The sequence below is a fragment of the Mobula birostris genome, chromosome 4 (genome assembly GCF_030028105.1).
Source record: "Mobula birostris isolate sMobBir1 chromosome 4, sMobBir1.hap1, whole genome shotgun sequence".
Classification (NCBI taxonomy): domain Eukaryota; kingdom Metazoa; phylum Chordata; class Chondrichthyes; order Myliobatiformes; family Myliobatidae; genus Mobula; species Mobula birostris.
Genome location: NC_092373.1, coordinates 134,111,982 through 134,130,792, shown reverse-complemented (window position 1 = coordinate 134,130,792; position 18,811 = coordinate 134,111,982). Strand labels below are relative to the sequence as shown.

Below are 18,811 nucleotides of genomic sequence, written 5' to 3'. Positions count from 1 at the left end.
ATTGAAGAAGTTGGCCAGCCAGCACTGCAGTGATGCCCAGGTTTTGGGAGGGTAAGGGAAGTATGCAGTTATTGTTGGGGAGACTGGCATCATGACAGTGCTCTGAAGTTTCAGTAGGGGGTTATGGGAGAGAGTTTGAGGTGATTGTGGGGAGGTCTCAATTGGTACAGAGGAGAGAAGATTCATGTTGCTCAATAACTTGCAGGTTGGTAATGCAAAATTAAGATCACATTCTCCTGGGAGTAGCTTACAACAGGCAGCTCCAAAACAGTCTCTTGATGACCTTCAGCTCATTCGGGAGAATAAGGAGGTGTTAGACAAGAAATAGTCACCCCTAAGTTGCAGGAGGCAGGTAGCTGGGTGTCTGACAGGAGTGGGAAAGGGCACAGATAGCCAGTGCAGAGTACTCCTGAGACCTTCTCCCTCAATAATAAATATACAACTTCGCATATGTTGGAGGGGTCAGGGGTTGGGGGGTGGAGCTGCACTGACTAGATCTCCGGCACTGAGCGTGATTCTTTGGCTTAGAAAGGAAGGGGGAAGAAGAGGGGTGCAGTAGTAATGGGCTATACCATAATTAGAGGAGCAGATTCTGTGGGCATGAAAGTGTCGTCCAGATGGTATGTTGCCTCTCAGGTGCCAGGGTCAGGGATATTTCTGATCAGGTTCATGGTATTCTAAAGGGGGAAGGTGAACAGCCAGAAGTCATGGTACATATTGGTACTCTAACATAGGCAAGAAAAAGGTGTGGAGGTCCTGAAGTGCAAATATAGGGAGTTGGGCAGAAAGCTGAAAAGCAGGACCTCACTGGATTGCTGCCTGTGCCATGTGCCAGTGAGGGTAAGAATAGGATGATTTGGCAGATGATTGGGTGGCTGAAGAATTTGTGCGGGGGAAGGGTTTCAGGTTTCTAGATCATCGGGATCTCTGTTGGGATAGGTATGACCTGTGCAAAAGAGACGGGTTACACTTGAACCCAAGGGGAACCAATATCCTTGTGGAAAGGTTTGCTAGAGCTTTTGGGAAGGGCTTAAAGTAATTTGGCAGGGGGATGGGTTAACCCCTAGTAATAGAGCCGAGGATGGGGCAGTTAGTATACAACTAGATGCAGTGTGTCGTGAGAGGAAGGACAGGCAAAGGATGAGGTAAATTTGCAGTCAGTGGGATGGGTTAACCTATAACGGGAGTAGAACTGAAAGATTCGATGACTACAGGACTGAAGTCGGTCTATTTGAATGCACACAGTTGACAAAATAAGGTAGATGATCTTGTAGCGCAGTTAGAGATTGGCAAGTTTGATGTTGTAGGTGTCACTGAGTTGTGACTGAAAGAAGATAATTGGGAGCTTAACATCTAGGATACACATTGTATTGAAAGGACAGGCAGGTAGGCAGAGGGGGTGGTGTGTCTCTGTTGGTTTAAAAAATGAAATCAAATACTTAGAGGTGACAAAGATGTAGAATTATTGTGGGTAGAGTTAAGAAACTGCAAGGGTAAAAAGACCCTGATAGAAATTATATATAGGGCTCTGAACAGTAGCCGGGATATGAGCTACAAGTTACAACAGAAAATAGAAATGGCAGATTAAAAAAAAGGCAATGTTGCAATAGTTGAGGGGGAATTTCACTAAGCAGCTAGATTGAGAAAATCTGGTTTGTGCTGGATCCCAATAGGTAGAATACCTATGATAGGGCTTTTTAGAGCAGCTTGAGCCCAATAGCAGAACAGCAATTCTGGACTGGATGTTTTTATGACCCAGATTTGATTAGAGAGCTTAAGGTAAAGGAACCTTTAGGAGTGATCATAATATAATAGAATTAACCCTGTAGTTGGAGAAGAAGCTAAAATTGGACTTATCAGTATTATAAAGGAGTAAAGAGAATTAAAGGCATGAAAGAGAAGCTGGCCAAAGTTGATTGGAAGGGGACATCAGCAGGGATGACAGCAATGGCTGGTGTTTCTGGGGGAAATTTGGAAGGCGCAGGAAAGATGTATCCCAAAGATGAAGAACTATTCTAAAGGAAGGATGAGACTACTGTGGCTGACAAGGGAAGTCAAAGACAGCATAAAAGCCAAAGGGGAGGCATATAATGTAGTGGATTAGGAAGTTTTTAAAAACTAACAGAAAGCAACAAAAGAAGCCATAAAGAAAAGATGAAATACGAAGACAAGCTAGTCAATAATATAAGAGGATATCAAAAGTTTTTCAGATATATAAAGAGTAGAAGAGAGACGAGTGGATATTGGCGAGCTGGAAAATGATGCTGGTGAGGAAGTAATCGGGACAAAGAAATGGCAGCCAAAATTAATCAGTATTTTGCATCAGTCTTCTCTGTGGAAGACACCAGTAGAATGTGAGAGTGTTAGGGGCAGAAGTGAATGCTGTTCCTATTAGTAGGAAGATACTTGGGAAGCTGAAAAGTCTGAATTTCTGAAGGCATTAGTAATGATCTTTCAAGAATCACTCGACTCTGGAATGGTTCTGGAGGACTGGAATGCAAATATCCCTGTACTCTAAGAGAGGGAGGCAGAAGAAATGAAATAAGCTGGTTAGCCTGACTTCAGAAGTTGAAAAGATATTGGAGTCCATTATTAAGGATGGAGTTTCAAAGTACTTAGAAGCACATGATAACGTAGGTGAAAGTCAACATGGTTTCTAAAGGGGAAACCCTGCATGAGAAATTTGTTGGAATTCTTTGAGGAAATAACAAGCGGGATCACAGAGTTGATGGATGTTGTTTGGATCTTCAGGAGGTTTTTGACAAGGTGCTACACATGAGGCTGTTTAACAAGATAAGAGCCCATGGTATTAACAAGAAAGGTACCAGCTTGGATAGAAGATTGGCTGACTGGTAGGAGGCAAAGAGTGAGAATAACGGGAGCCTTTTCTGGTTGGACTGCTTTTTGGATGAAGGAATTAATGGCTTTGTGGCCAAGTTTGCAGATGATACAGATAGGTGAAGGGACAGATAGTGTTAAGGAAGAAGAGTGTTTGCAGAAGGACGTGGATCAGGGGAATGGGCAAAGAAGTCGCAGATGGAATATAGTGTAGGGAAGTGTTTGGTCATGCACTTTGGTAGACGGAATAAAGGTGTGGACTATTTTCTAAATGAGAAGAAAATTCAAAAACCAGAGGTGCGAAGGGATGGGAGTTCTTGTGCAGAATTCCCTAAAGGTTAGCTTGCAGGTTGGGTCAGTGGTAAGGAAGGCAATGCAATATTAGCATTCATTTCTAGAATACAAATTCTAGAATTCAGTACTAGAATACAAAAGCAAGCATGTAATGCTAAAACTTTAAGTCAGTGGTCAGACTTCACTTGGAGTATTTTGAGTCGTTTTCAGCCCTTTACTTGAGAATAGATGTGTTGGCATTGGAGAGGGTCCAGAGGAGGTTCATGAGAATAATCCCAGGAATGTAAAGGTTAACATGTGAGGAGGATTTGATAGCTCTGGGCCTGTACTTGCTAGAGTTTGGAAGAATGGTTGGTGGGTGGGGTTGCAGAATCTCACTGAAACCTATTGAATTTTGGAAGGCCTTGATAGAGTGGTTGTGGAGAGGATGTTCCTTATAATGGGGTAGTATAGGACCAGAGGGCACAGCCTCAGAATTAAGGGACGTCCATGTAGAACAGAGATGAGGAAAAATTTCTTTAGGTAGAGGGTGGTGAATCTGTGGAATTTGTTGCCACAGCTGACTCTGCAGGCCAATTCATTGGGTATATTTAAAATGGTGGTTTAAAGGTTGATTAGTCAGGGAGTGAAAGGTTGCAGGGAGAAGGCTGGAAAATGGAGTTGAGAGGGATAATAAATCAGCCATGGTGAAATGGCGAAGCAGACTCGATAGGCCAAATTACCTACCTAATTCTGCTCCTGTCTTGTGTTCTTATAGCATGTCTAAATTGTTCTGCATTGCTTCAGAGGGGATGTTGCATAAGGCATTACATCATCACAACTGTTATTGAAATGGAAATTGGACTGTGGTTCAGGAGTATGCAATTGAATCATGATTTGACCCAGAATTGGTTGCAAATGCGATTTACTCTGTTCTAAATTGATTTTCAATCACTTGGAAAAAATAGCAATATCCCTTTGCATTTCTAGCCATGTGTTTCTTGTCTGATCCCACTGAGGGGAAATGAGAGATAATTTTACAGGCAGTGATCCTATGTGCTATTTCTCAGCACAGACTCCACGGATTAGAATTATAATAAACTGAATTTCAAGTTAATGACTGCTGTTGCTAATGTGTACATGTTAGCTATGCACTGGATCAGTGGTGTTTTAAGTGGCAGCAAATTAATCAGCCCCTAAGTAGATACTTCTATACTACTTCACATACCACTATTTCTTTACAGCAGAGTGTATCTTGTGAATCCAACTAGTTAGCTTTGTCTCAGAGATTTCTCTCCAAATATTTCACAAGCTTCATTCTCTTTTTGTGTTTTTAGGAGACTGTGGAGCAGTTTTTAAAAAATAATTGTTATTAATCAAGATTTTGAGAGTTGATCATTGTTCTAGTTGTACTGTTGGACAATAAACTACCAATATTTTTGAATGACTTAGAAGAAAGCTCTTAGCTTTATCGCCACTAATGATGCAATTTAAGATGTTGAGCATGTTTAAATCCATCTGTGGTTTCGGCGATTTCTGTAAACTCCTATAATATTTTCTCGGGTAGGGCTTTTATTCCCTCCATGCCAATGGTGTGTTAATCAGTTGTTACATTCACTGTTTGGTTGACACAATCATTTGCCTTCTAGATGAGCTACTGCAAAGGATGGGATAAGAGAGGGAGAGTATGAGTGATAGTGTGAAATTTCCACAAGTCCAAGTGCTAGGGCAGTGACTTCAACTCCACTGCTGCCATTTGGCTGGTGAACAGGCGATAAACCTCTACACACCCAATACTTTCTCTTTTCTACCCCCGTGATCTCCTTTCTATTCATTTCACCTCACTCTGCTCCATGTACCCTTTTTCTTTATATCTGTTGCTCTCTGTCACTGACTCTTTGAGCATGTTTCTTATACTCTCACAAATCATCTTTCTCCTTCTCCCATTCTGCATCACTCTTTGTGCCCTTGTGTATGCTTGTCTCTGACTGCCATTCTCTCTACCCCTGCCATCTAGTAACGTCATCGGTTGAGGTCAGATTGCCAATGACTTCAGTGCCTTAAGAATGATGTTGGCTACTGAAGTAGATGGGTTATGGAGATATTAAAATGGTCATACAGGCAACCTGGGTTCAATTCCCACCACTGCCTATAAGAGGTTTTGTATGTTCTCCCCGTGACTGCGTAGGTTTCCTCTGGGTGCTCCGGTTTCCTTCCACAATCCAAAGATCTATTGGTTGGTAGGTTACTGGCATGGTTAGAGCATTGGCTGATTGGTAGGAGGCAGTGAGTAGGGGGGAAAAGGATCCCTTTCTGGCTGTCTGCCAGTGACTAGTGGTGTTCTGCAGGGATTGGTGTTGGGGCTGCCGCTTTCTACGCTATTTATCAGTGATTTTAGATGATGAAATAGATGGTTTTGTTGCCAAGTTTGCAGATGATACAAAGATTGGTGGAGGGCCAGGTAGTGTTGGGGAAACAGGTGGGCTGCAGAAGGACTTAGACAGATGAGGAGAATGGCAAGAAAGTGGCAAATGAACTACAATGTTGGAAAATGCATGGTTATGCATTTTGGTAGTAGAAATAAATGTGCAGACTATTTTCTAAATGGGGAGAAAATCCAAAAATTTGAGATACAAAGGGACATGGGAGTCCTTGCATAGAACACCCTGAAGGTTTTCTTGCAGGTTGAGTTGGTGGTAAGGAAGGCAAATGCAATGTTAGTATTCATTTCAGAAATCTAGAATACAAGAGCAGGGATGTGATGCTGAGGCTTTAAAAGGCACTGGTGAGGCCTTACCATGAGTATTGTATACAGTTTTAGGCACCTCATCTGGAGAGGGTTCAGAGGAGGTTCCCAGGGATGTTTCCGAGAATGAAAGGGTTATCATGCAAGGAACGTTTGATAGCTCTGGGTCTGTACTCACTGGAATTTAGAAGGATGAGGGAGGTTATCGTTGAAACCTTTCAAATGTTGAAAGACCTGGGCAGAGTAGATGTGGAAAGGATGTTTCCTATGGTGGGGGAGTCTATGACAAGAGGGCACAACCTCAGGATAGAGGGGCATCTATCTAAAACAGATGCAGAGAAATTTCTTTAGCCAGAGGATGGTGAATTTGTGGAATTTGTTACCACAGGCAGCTTTGGAAGCCAGGTTGTTGGGTGTATTTAATTAAGGTAGAGTTTAATAAGTTCTTGATTGGACGTGGCATCAAAGTTTATGGGGAGAAGACCAGGGAGTGGGGCTGAGGAGGGGGGAAGAAAAGATCATCCATAATTGAATGGTGGAGCAGACACGGTGGGTCAAATGATCTATTTCTGCTTCTCTCATGGTCAATTGGTCATTAAAAATTGTCCTGTAATTGGGCTGGGGGTTGCTGGGCAGTGTGGCTCGAAGTGCGAAATAGGCCATTCTGCCCCTATCTCAAACAGCTTTAATTTTTGAGCTATAGAGTAACACTAATATATCCTTCAGCTAAATTGGCAGCATCTTTTCATTAGTGATGATGTACACAGTTTTCATTTAGTGCTTCAGCCCTGTTCTCTGCATGACCTGCTTAATCCACCCCACATTTTGTTGTTAATTATTTTACTAGAATGTCTTCCTAAGAGGCCATGAGTGTTGGATTTTATTTATGATAAGAGCCAGATTTGCAATCCTGGATGATTCTAAGGCTACGTCCACACCAGGCCTTTTTGAAAGTACCTCCGTCCACACTAAAATGGGTATTTGGGCGAATCTCCTCCTACTGGGCATGCGCAGGACACATCTACAGAAAACAAGTGAAGAGGAAATGGTATACTATTTCCATTTCCACGGCGGTGTTGTGCTATTTCCATTGGTTAAAAACTAGAGTGCCTACAACAACAGTGAAGGAAGGTTTTCAACAATGTCTTAGAGGAATACAAAGAAAACCTCCGCTGGAAAAAGCAGACCGGACTTCTTCGTTTGGACAGACGATGAAGTCAAGCTGCTGCTTCTGCGAGTTACAAACGACTACAAAGCTATTAACGAAGACAATAAAGTAAACAACACACGCATGAAGCCGTCCACCATTGTTGTGGAGGTTGCGTTCATGAAAACAAATGCTGTGCTGCTGCCACCATCTGTTCTGGCACGTCATGACAGCATTTTTAAAAAGCTCCGGTTACCCCGTACACACTACACCGCCCAACTGACGTTTTCAGATTTACACACTCTGGAGAGCGTTCTAGAAAACCTCCGTTTTCGGGGGAGAAAAACGCCATTTCAGTGTGGACAGAGGGTCAAAACAAAGACTAAAAGCTTCGGTTACGGATTTATCCGGTCTAGTGTGGACATAGCCTGGAGATCACTCCCAAGAAACAGCTTTTATTTTAACATATGTAATTAGATACTCATCTCTGGTGATAACAAAAGAAATTGCTGGAAGTAATCAGCAGGTGAGGTTGCTCCATCACACATTCTACCTGTTCTCACCACCTCTCCTTCTCCTCCCTGCAACTTAAAGCAATGAATTTCTGACGCAGTTCTGCTGATGGCCCATCAACGTGAAATGTAACAAAATCGTTTTTTTTCTCGGTAGATACTGCCTGGCTGCTCAGTATTTCCATCTGCAGTTTTGCTTTTCGGTCTCTAATACTTTCAAGTCACAGTTTAAGACAGTGCCTTAGTCTTGCTGCTCATTTGCCAGCTACTCATTCCACTACTTGCCACCATCAGCTGCACTGATTGTCTTCTGAGTACGCACCTATTGTTCCATTTGCTGACCTCACACATGTCCATGTAATATATCACCACTGCTCCTTACCCGATGTTTGCACATCTATACCCTACTATTATACAGTGAGAGATCTGTAACTACAATTTTACCTGCTGTTACATCGCAAGAGACTTGTTCCCATCAGTACCATTTATATTTTACAATGAAAAAACATGCTCACCAGTACAATTCTAGAGCTGCGTTTTGACGCTGGTCCAGAGATTGAATTAGGTCATATCTTGATTGATTGGTGTCTCATCTTTGTAAGGCTCCTGGCTTTGGGCTTCTGGGGATAGGACACACAGCTGAGGAGTAGAATCCAATATTTTATGACATTCCTCCTGTAACCCACTTCCACACCCTTGGTATTACAGGTACTGTATCTCCTTTTAAGAAGATGTGCCTGTCATTTGGACTTCTAGTAAGCTTACAATGGGAACAACTTGTTTGGTGGGCACCATGGTAGTGTAACGGTTAGCAGGACACTATTACAGCTCAGGGCTATGGAGTTCAATTCCTATGTCATATGTTAGGTGTCTCTGTAGGTCCTCCCCAAGGAATGTGTGGGTGTTCCCTGGGTGCTCCAGTTTCCTCCCACAGTCCAAAGATGTATTGGGTAGGTTAATTGATCATTGTAAATTGTCCTGTGATTAGATGAGGGTTAATTGGGCTTGGGGGTTGTTGGGATGGCATGGCCTGAAGGGCCTTCTCCACGCTGTATCACTAGCCAGCTAAATATATACATAATAAGAAATAAAAAATAAAACGGCTGAGATGATAGTGTGGGCCATATAGATCCATCTTGAGAGCCACAAATGGGCCGCCAGTTGTATATTATGCTCTACAATGTCCTGTGCTAATCTATTCTCATACCTTTGGTCCTGTTATTCCCTTTTTTGGTTTCCTTTGTGTTGCTACATTCAAAAGCAAAGTACTGCAAATGTGAATACACAATATCTAGGACAAAATACTGGAAACAGCATGTCAAGTAACATCTGTAAAGAGAGAAATGGGTTTAACATTTTGAAAATATTCTTTTGTCTAGTGTTTTCTTATTTGTCGTAGTCTTCCCTTTTCTGTCTTATTTTAACCCTTGATCTTTAGTTTGGATTTTTAGCTGCATGGCGTTGTTTTCCTCGTAACGCAATTGTGAATGTTCACACTTTGAAAGCCTCCCATTTTTCCCTTTATTTTGTTTAATTCCAATTCATTCCAGGTCGGCTCATCATAAGTTAAGTAGTTTTGCACCACTGATAGTGTGGACTTGTTCGCCAAAGCAATCTTCGGTTATTCCTTCAACAGTAGCAGGTTATGCTGTCTTTCTTTCCCCTTGGTCTGAAAACATCTGTCAGAGTTTTCTTGTACACATTTTGGAATTCTTGGCATCCTTGACATTTACTCTATAGTAATATTGTCGACAATGCAATTATATAAATGCATAGGGTGTAGTTCAAAAATAGATTGAAACCTACTTAATTCACAAGGCAAGTCCGAGAAAACACTAATAGTAGACTGTGTACTACTTTTCCTCAACTTTGCAGTTCGATGGCATCCATGTAGTAAGTGGTTCACTTGATACCTCTATTCGTGTTTGGGACGTGGAGACTGGGAATTGTATTCACACGTTAACAGGACATCAGTCATTAACAAGTGGAATGGAACTGAAGGACAACACTCTAGTGTCTGGGAATGCAGATTCCACTGTAAAAATCTGGGACATCAAAACAGGACAGTGTTTACAGACATTACAAGGTGAGTATATATTTAAAAAAAAAAAAGCATCCTTCGACCACAAAACCTGTTGAATTGAAATCTTTTTTTTTAAAAAAATAAAGCTGTATTTCCATTGGCAAATCCCAAATATAGTTCTGCCTTCATTAGCATAGATTATCTTCACATTATTTTATATTTGGATCATTAGGGGAATAATCTTTGGTGTCCAAGAATTTGTACTCAGTCTGCATCACTTTACAAAAAAAAACATGGTGCTTGTTCTGTGAAAATTGTATACACGTTTGATTACAACAGTGACTAATCCAAAAATATTTCTGAAGCATCCTTTACTGTATTAAGTGCTTAAAACTGCAAGCTTTTTATCACGTTTGACTATTGAAACCATGAGAAATACAAGCTTGGATGATAAAAATAGCTCAGCAGCATACACTGACAATCCATTTTGAAAATTACACTGTTTAATATCTTTTAGTTTCAAAACATCATTAACAATTTTTGGGTGCTGAAATGGAAAATGGATTGAAAGTTGCTTTACTGCACCATATGGGAGTAGCGATTCTAGATTTGAGTTTTGATCCACACCAAGCCAGCAGTGGGATTACAATTGTTTTGTCTTCCTGTTCAGGGTCAACACAGATTGAGCTAAATGAGTTGTCATTCATAAACCTAGTCTCTATCATGTTACTTAAAGCGATGTTGTGGAAAGCAAAATTCGGAAATCATAAGCTTAATAATTCTGTTCCTATAGAGCAGCCATGCTCTATTGCACAAAAATCCAGTGTTCCTTAACCAGGTCGAATTTTAACTTTGTAAAGTATGCTGGTCCATCAACACAAGGAGGTAGTGGTGCTGTTTCCTGGCAATAGCCCATACTAAAGTATGCTGGCTAGGGCGCAACATTGAAACGCACATCTTGGTACTGAGCAGCTGTACCAATAACCATGACCTACTCCAGCCCTCACTTGCTTCCATGGGGTGATCATAGCTGAATTTACCCAAGATTTCATGCTATGTTCCCAGTACAGCAGCACTGTTAATAACGTATCTCTGTATATGTAAAGGCCCTTTTTAGTGTGAATTCCACTGCTGCTCTTGGTCCTGAGAATGCATCCTAAAACTTTGTATATGCCAAAGAATTTTCACCCAGTTCTCTGACAGGTGGATTTAACAGATGTTTTTATATTTTAAAAAATGTAGGAGACAAAGGCATCATTTGCTTGTGAGCATAAGATACCTCTCGTTAGTTTTGTTTGGTAGGATTAATTTTTATGGGATATACAGGTTGCACCTAAATCTATCTCCAGTGTGATGTATTGCTATGTCACTTTCTTTTCCCAAATGCTTGGCCATAGATCATTCACCAATTGCTGGAAATGTTATCAAAGGGAAAGAAAACAGCAGGAAATGAATTCAGGTGTAAATGTTTTGGGGGGGGGGGGGTTAGGGCATTTGGTCTGAATACCTTCCTTGAAAAACAGTGTAAATTGTTATTTAAGCAGGAATTAAGCTGAAGTTAAGCACATCACTGATTTAGACATTTTGAACAAAAGAAAAAACAAATCCTAAAAATAACTTATTTTGTCAAAATGCCTAGCATATGTTAGCCAATTTTCTCCCTTTGTCAATCATCCAACGTTTGTGGCAATTTTTAGTATTAGCATTCAAGTTTGTGTATTAATCACACTCTTAATACAGAAAATTAACTTCAATCTCAATTTTCAATTGTTCATGTGTGGAAGTTCATTCCTGTCACTAACATGAGACTATTTTTGGTGCATAACTTTTTAGCAACTGACTTGCTGATTTATTTTCCTTTTGTTTTCCTCATTAGGGCCTAGCAAACATCAGAGTGCAGTGACATGCCTCCAATTCAACAAGAACTTTGTGGTAACTAGCTCAGATGATGGCACTGTGAAACTTTGGGACCTGAAAACAGGAGAGTTCATTCGGAATTTGGTTACACTGGAAAGTGGGGGCAGTGGAGGTGTTGTCTGGAGAATCAGAGCATCGAATACAAAGCTTGTGTGTGCAGTGGGAAGCAGAAATGGGACTGAGGAAACAAAGCTGCTTGTGCTGGACTTTGATGTGGACATGAAGTGAAGAATTCAAGTAGGAATTTGTCTATCTATCAAGTCAGTGTACATCACCCTGCTGTTGGGTACAGGATGTTGGCTTGGGTCAACAGGATGCCATGATGAAGACAAAGTCCTATGGATCGCCGGGAAAGGGAGCAAGGGAGGACATGTTATAACTGACAGAATCTGACTTGGTCGGATGCACAAATTGTCATGTTATATCTGACTTCCCTTTGACTCTGGGCAGTTTTGTTCAGAAAGACTTGATACAAAGCCTAGTGCAATTATTATTTTTTTATTGATTATCAGCACCCAGGTCATAGCAGCAAGGCATAAAAAGTTTATTTGAAAAGTTGTTTTAAACAAGCTGCTTATCAGGCCAAGAGCTGGTTTTCTTAAAGACTTGGGTTATGTCTGCCTCAATTTGTCCTTTCAGGTTTCAACATTTGAAACCTTACTGTGAATTTTGTACAATTTTTTATATATATATTAAAAATAAATAAATATATATATATAAAAAGCCTAATGTTGCCAACAATCGGTCACAGTATTAACATGTATTTCTCTATTTATTCACCACTGCTTCCAGATTGTTTTAATGAGGGTTATATAGTTCTTCAGAGGCAAATTATCCTGAGTGATCTAAGTGCTTAAAGAACTCAGTAACTTATGGAGTTCTTGATTATTCAAATAAGTCTTGCTAAAGTTGTCCCATCCCTGTACTGTAATCCCAGTGGCCAAATAATTTGCTGCTATGTATTCTATTGTGACATTTCACATCCAGATTCTAGTTCTAAATTTGATCTGGTATGAATAATTTTTGACTTATTAAAAAAAAAGGCTATTGCCACAGAAACTTGAGCCAACTGTGCCTCAAAGAGGCTGAAAGAAAGGAGGAGATGCAAAATGGCATTGTGATTTGCTTACGAGAAGGAAATTGAGAAGAGTTAAAGTGCTATATCGGAATGTTTTTTGTTTCTGGACAATGTTGAACACATTCCTTCAGATGGGAGCTCTTTCAGCCTGTATTATAGAGAATTTTATTGTGAGGACTATAGTGGAACAGACAAAAGAAACAACTAAGGTTACTGACATAATGCAAAAAGAACATAAAATTTAAGTGAGATGTGCATATAAATAAAAGGTGTCATTGCTTGTCAGTCTTAGTGTAAACAGTATTGAAATATCCAACTGCTACAGTTATTGCTGCGAATTACTGACAAAACAATACTGAATGTTTTGTCCTGTAACACAGCACAGGCAAAATAGCAAATTTTTGTCTCATTATTATTCAAAATCCACAACTCAACATGAACTGTGAAAGTGGTTTAACACTGTATACTAAACAACCTTGAGTTAGATGCTTTGTTTTTCTTTTTATTTTCCTGTTAATTTATAGTCTGGTTTTTAAGGCAAAAAATCAGATTTCAGGTATTTTACTTTACAGTATGTAACTGCCTGATGTAATGGTGAAACCTAAAAGGGATTGTGTCTATGGTTTGATCCACTTAGAATTTTTATTTTCTTATAACTTAAGTGCAATAAAATGTGCTTTTTCATTTGAAATTGTTGTGCATGTTTAGTTTTCCCATTGGACTGTGTGGTTTGTGTTGAAGCCTATTTTCCTCATTAATCAGATGACATTTGCCTCACCCAGGCCTGCTGTTTTTCTTGTATTCTAGTACAGTGATCAGCGCTAAAGTAATCAGTTTTCACATGCTCATTTAATTCTTTAATGCAGTTGGATAAAAAAAAAACATTTTTGCAGTGCCTTACTGGGATGGATGTGAGGAAAAAGTAGTCAATATTATAGTTATGCCTGTTTTGGCAAAGATTGCGCAGATAGGTTTAAAAAGATGCTAATTAAGTTTTATATAGCAAGGAACAGATAAATTGATTTTATTTTGCCAGCACCATATTTATATGGGCTTTCCTCTCTCCATTTTGCTGTATGTTCTATGATTGCATGAATCAGGACCTTCACAGTTCTTGCCAGTATTACCTCAAGTCAACCAGTAATGGGGATGGCTCACTGAATTCATTTAATAAACAACAGAGGTACCTAAATCTAGCAAAGTATTAAATTTATGGTTCAGCAAATTATAGAAGTAAGTACATTTTTTGTCTTATTAAATAGGATGCAACTAGCTGTATGCCTTGAGTTTCTGTACTGGGACTACTTTTATACATGATTTATGAGACCCCGCCTAAGCTGCAATATTGGAATTTAACTGTAATTGGCTAAATCTTCTGACCTGTGCTCCTCACATCTTTGCTATCCCTGATTCTCGGTTTTAGTTGCATCCAGGGTCTCTTGTTTCCATCTCATCCAGTCCTAGACTTTATGACCTTCTATTTGGCCATTTCTGTCCACCCAGTTCCAAACACCAAACTTGTCTCAGTACGGATATGCATGTCAAACCAATTATACCTCTGGGTTGAAGCAATGGACTGCAGTGGGAGGAAAAGCTGTGGTTAGTGGTCAATACGCCACAGACATGATTTAAGTGTTTCTAAAATGTTCAAATGTACTTGCATATTCCCCCAGAAACAAATATGCCCACTGAATTTTCAAATTACTGCTATTAGTAAAAAACCGCCATTTTGTTTATGTTATAACTCGGCTGCAATTTTTGTTTGACGTTCATTTGCAGTTTAGGTAGAATCTTTGAGGGAATAATATTTGCTGATGAGCAAATGAAGTCATCTTGACCCAGAGAATCAGCAAAAAGGCATGAACAATTTAATGAGATTGTGGTATACTTTATTCGTTATCCTCTTCACAACTTTTGTACCATCTTGGGAATGTAAATGAGAACACCATGTATAACAGTTTAAATTTTGTTTCCCTTTCAATTTGTTATGTGGATAATGTGTGCACAGTTTCCAGGTGAACTCCCATTTGTCAAGGCATAAAATTTTTCTTAAGGTCTTGCTCATGATTTGTTTTGCTTGTATTTTCCAGATGCATTTGAATAAAAATTTATTTGTGAGATAATGGGAATATCCCACTGTTGAATGAGTTGAGTAATTTAGTTTTGTTTCGTTGGCTGAGAACAGATGTTTTTGGTGTACAAGAGAATCTCCTTAGAATTGTTCAGATGATTTTGGGACTCGTGGAAATTGTGGAGCATTTAAAATTGAAGTGAAACATTTTGGAATAGAAACCCCCAATAATCTAGGATGACATGTTTCTACTCTGGTTTTGTGCATTCTACAATAAAAACTGAGGACAATGCATGACTGGAAATAACAAACAGAAGGAAGATGAGGTGCCTGCCACCAATGGATAACTCAAGATTGTTCGCTTCTGTGTGTTCCTTGGATATGAGATTATCAAAATCATTTAGGATGCTGGTTCTCCACTTTTGAATGATTGGAGATCAGGGATTCCAAGGAATTAGTAGGAATGTTGCAATTCTTTTCACTGAGCATTGAACACATTTTATGATCTTTTCTTCTGTCCACCTTAGGAAAAGCTTGGAATAGGGTGTGTCCTTATGAAGCCCAGTGTTAATTATCTGACCAATGGCTATAAAAAGCTCAGCTGGCTGCGGTCAGCATGAGAGGTCATTTGTTGGTGACACGGCGCAGGTTTTAAGAGCTTGGGTGCAATCATAATGATCTGGTAGGCAGTGGACAGCGGCCAGTAAAAAGAAGGGAAGTGTAAATGGAACAGCTATTGTGTGAGTGGACAGAGTTGGTGGTCAGGCTTAAGCGAGAACACGGTTGGGCAAACCCAAGCAGAGATTCTCGTAATAGCTGATGTGCTTTGAATGGGTCCAGAGTTAGTGATCACTATGTGGGATGTGGGAATTTTGGGAGACTCTGTTAAGAAACTGTAAAGGTGATAGCTACAGAGAGGAAGTCACCCCTAAATTGTACTTGGTTTACTCTCAGGAGAGGGAAGGGGTATAGATAGCTAGTGCAAAGTACCCCAGAGCCATTCACTCAGTAATAAGCATATCACATTGGATATTATTGGGATGGAAGTGACCAACCAAAGGGAAACTGCAGTGACTTGATCTGTCTCTGTGGCTCAGAAAGGGACAGGAGAAGAGGAGTGCAGTAGTGAGGGGGGATTTCATCATTAGAGGAGCAGACAGCAGTTTCTGTGGATGAGTGGTATGTTGCATCCCAGGTGCCAGGGTCAGGGATGTCTTGGATCAGGTCCACAGCACAGTAAAGTTGGAAGGTTAAGCTAGAAATCGTGGTACATATTGGTATGAGCGACATGGGTAAGAAAAGGGAGGATGTCCTGAAGAGAATAAAGGCAGTTTGAACACTGAAAAGCAGGAGCTCCAGGATAGTAGTCTCTGGATTGTTGTCTGTGCCACATGCCAATGTGGGTAAGAATTGAATGACATTACAGATTAATGCATGGCTGAAGAATTGGTGCAGGGGTCAGGGTGTCAGATTGCTGGATCATTGGGAGCTGTTCTGGGAAAGATGTGACCTTTACAAAAAGGATGGGTTACCTGAGGGGGACCAATATCCTTGTGGGCAGGTTTGCTAGAGATGTTGGGGAGGGCTTAAATTTGGCAAGGGGGTGGGGCTGAGGGTGGGCAGTTGGTATACAACCTAATGCAGTGTGAAATGAGACTGAGGAAGGACAGGCAAAATTGCAGTCAGTGGGATGAGCTAAAGTGTAGCAGGGTGCCAGAATTGAAAAGGGTGATGAATACAGGACTGGAGTCTGTATATTTGAATACAAGCAGTTTGCAAAATAAGGTAGATGATCCTGTAGCATAGTTAGAGATTGGCAGATATGATGTTGTAGGAGTCTGAGTCATGGCTGAAAGATGATCATAGTCGGGAGTTCAACATCCAGGGATACACATTGTATTGAAAGGATAGGTAGGTAGGCAGAAGGGGTGGCATAGCTCTGTTGGTTTACAAAAAAATGAAGTTAAATCCTTAGAAAGAGATGACATACGATCAGAAGATGCAGATCTTTGTGGATAGAGTTAAGGAACTTCAAGGGTAGAAAGACCCTGATGGGACCCTGACAGGCCTCTGAACAGTAGCCAGAATATGGGCTGCAAATTACATTGGGAGATCAAAAAGGCAATGTTGTAATTGTCACAGGGGATTTCAATACGCAGGTAGATTGGGAAAATCAGATTGATGCTGTGTCTCAAGAGAAGGAATTTATAGAATGTCTAAGACATGGCTTTTTAGAGTAGCTTGTGGTTGAACCCACTAGGAGAAACAGCAATTGGGTGTTATGTAATGACCCAGAATTGAGTAGGGAGCTTAAAGTAAAGAAACCATTAGAAGGCAGTGATCGTAATATGATAGAATTCATCCTGTAGTTTCAGAAGGAATAAAGGCACAAACTATTTTCTAAATGGGAAGAAAATTCAAAAATCAGAGGTGTAAAGGGACTTTGGAATCCTTGTGCAGGATTCCCTAAAAGTTGACTTCCATGTTGAGTTGGTGGTAAGGAAGGTAAATACAATGTTAGCATTCATTTTGAAAGGACAAGAATACATGAACAAAGATATAACACTGAGGCTTTATAAGGCATTAGATTGCATTTGGAGTATTATGAGCAATTGTGGGCTCTTAAGAAAAGGATTCAAAGTACATTTATTATCAAAGTATGTATGCAGTATACAACCCTGAGATGTGCTGGCATTGGAGAGGGTCCAGAGGAGATTCACAATGATGATCCTGGAAATGAAATGGTTAATATGAGAAGCGTTTGATGGCTCTGGGCCTGTAATCACTGGAGTTTAGAAAAATAATGGGGTATCTCATTGAAACCTATAAAATATTGGCCTAGATAGAGTAGATGTGGAGAGGATGATTCTTATAGTGAGGAAGTCTAGGACCAGAACACCATCTCAGAATAGATGGACATCCATTTAGACCAAAGATGAGGAAAAATTTCTTTAGCCAGCGCGTGTGGAATCTATGGAATTGATTGTCACAGAAAGCAGTGCGGGCCAGGTCATTAGGTACACTTAAGGCAGAGGTTGATTGGTTTTTGATTAACGGGGTATCAAATGCTATGGGAAGAAGGCAGGAGAATGGGGTTGAAAGGGTAATAAATCATCGATGTTGGAATGGCAGAGCAGATTTGATGGGCCAAATGGCCTGATTCTACTCATGTCTTAAATTATCCTCAGATCATATCTTCCTTGTCACATCAAAACACCAATAGGAATACTCGTTTCTGGACAATACTTCACATGAATCTACCATATTTAAGGATCTTTGCATATATTAATCATGAGTAATGGCCCAATTACTGATCAGTCAAAAACATTTCAAATCTCATTCCAGAACCAATGTATTTTTCAGCCAATGCAGAGGAGGCATTAAAAACTATGGACATCTCAAGGTATTTAACAGGGTCTGCTGAAAGGACTTGCATAAGAATAGGACGTCACCTAGCTGAGCAGCAAATAAGGTGCAATAAATTTGCCTGACAATAAATCTGGAGGCATAAAATCTTTAAGGGTTTTTAATCATTTTATAGAGAATGAAATAAAGATTGGGAAGTAAAGAAGTGAAATTTGACAAACCTCCTTAAAAGCTGTTTAAAATCCATACATATAAAATAATTGTTCAGGAAAATTAGACCATGTACTAAATTAGTGTTTCATAGCTTATTCACTAATCGAGGCTAACTGGCTGCCTGTCTTGATCCTCTGCACTGTTATAAGCCCCCACATCCTCACAGGAGTGGTCTAATCTGCAGGATGCTCCTTACAGCTTGTGCATCTCACAGCTTTTATATGTCCCTTTATTTGCATTCTGTCTGTCTGTCTCTAACTGTCCATATTAACCAATAAACCAAGTGGCTTCATGAATAACTTAACAGCATTGCAACACTGGTAACATTATTCCCTTTGATCTATCCTTCACCCAAACTCTCTACAGTTTCACCCCATTTTAGAGCATAAAACAGCACAGGCCAGGAACAGGTCCTTCAGCTCATAACATGCCATACCAGTTCAATCAGTGATCCAAAGGCCAGCTACTGCCTACACAATGCCATATCCTTCTACTTTCCTCGCATTCATGTGCCTAGCTAAACATCTTTTAAAAGTCTCTAATGTATCTGCCTCCACCACCACCTCAAGCAGCACATTCCAGGCACCCACTGCTCTCTGTATTTAAAAAAAACAAACAAACCTGCCC

General features: G+C 40.2%; 1 protein-coding gene across 3 annotated transcripts in view; it reads left to right on the top strand.

The window, feature by feature from the left end:
* The window catches only part of fbxw7 (F-box and WD repeat domain containing 7), a 127,120-nt gene extending 113,895 nt beyond the window's left edge, over nt 1–13,225 (top strand). For all 3 annotated transcript variants that reach the window (XM_072256066.1, XM_072256067.1, XM_072256068.1), the window contains exons 10-11: nt 9,392–9,602; nt 11,416–13,225. In XM_072256066.1, coding sequence (XP_072112167.1) covers nt 9,392–9,602; nt 11,416–11,684 — 480 coding nt within the window. In that variant the 3' untranslated portion in view covers nt 11,685–13,225. The remainder of the gene's footprint in view (nt 1–9,391; nt 9,603–11,415) is intronic.
* Nucleotides 13,226–18,811: the final 5,586 nt, after the last annotated feature.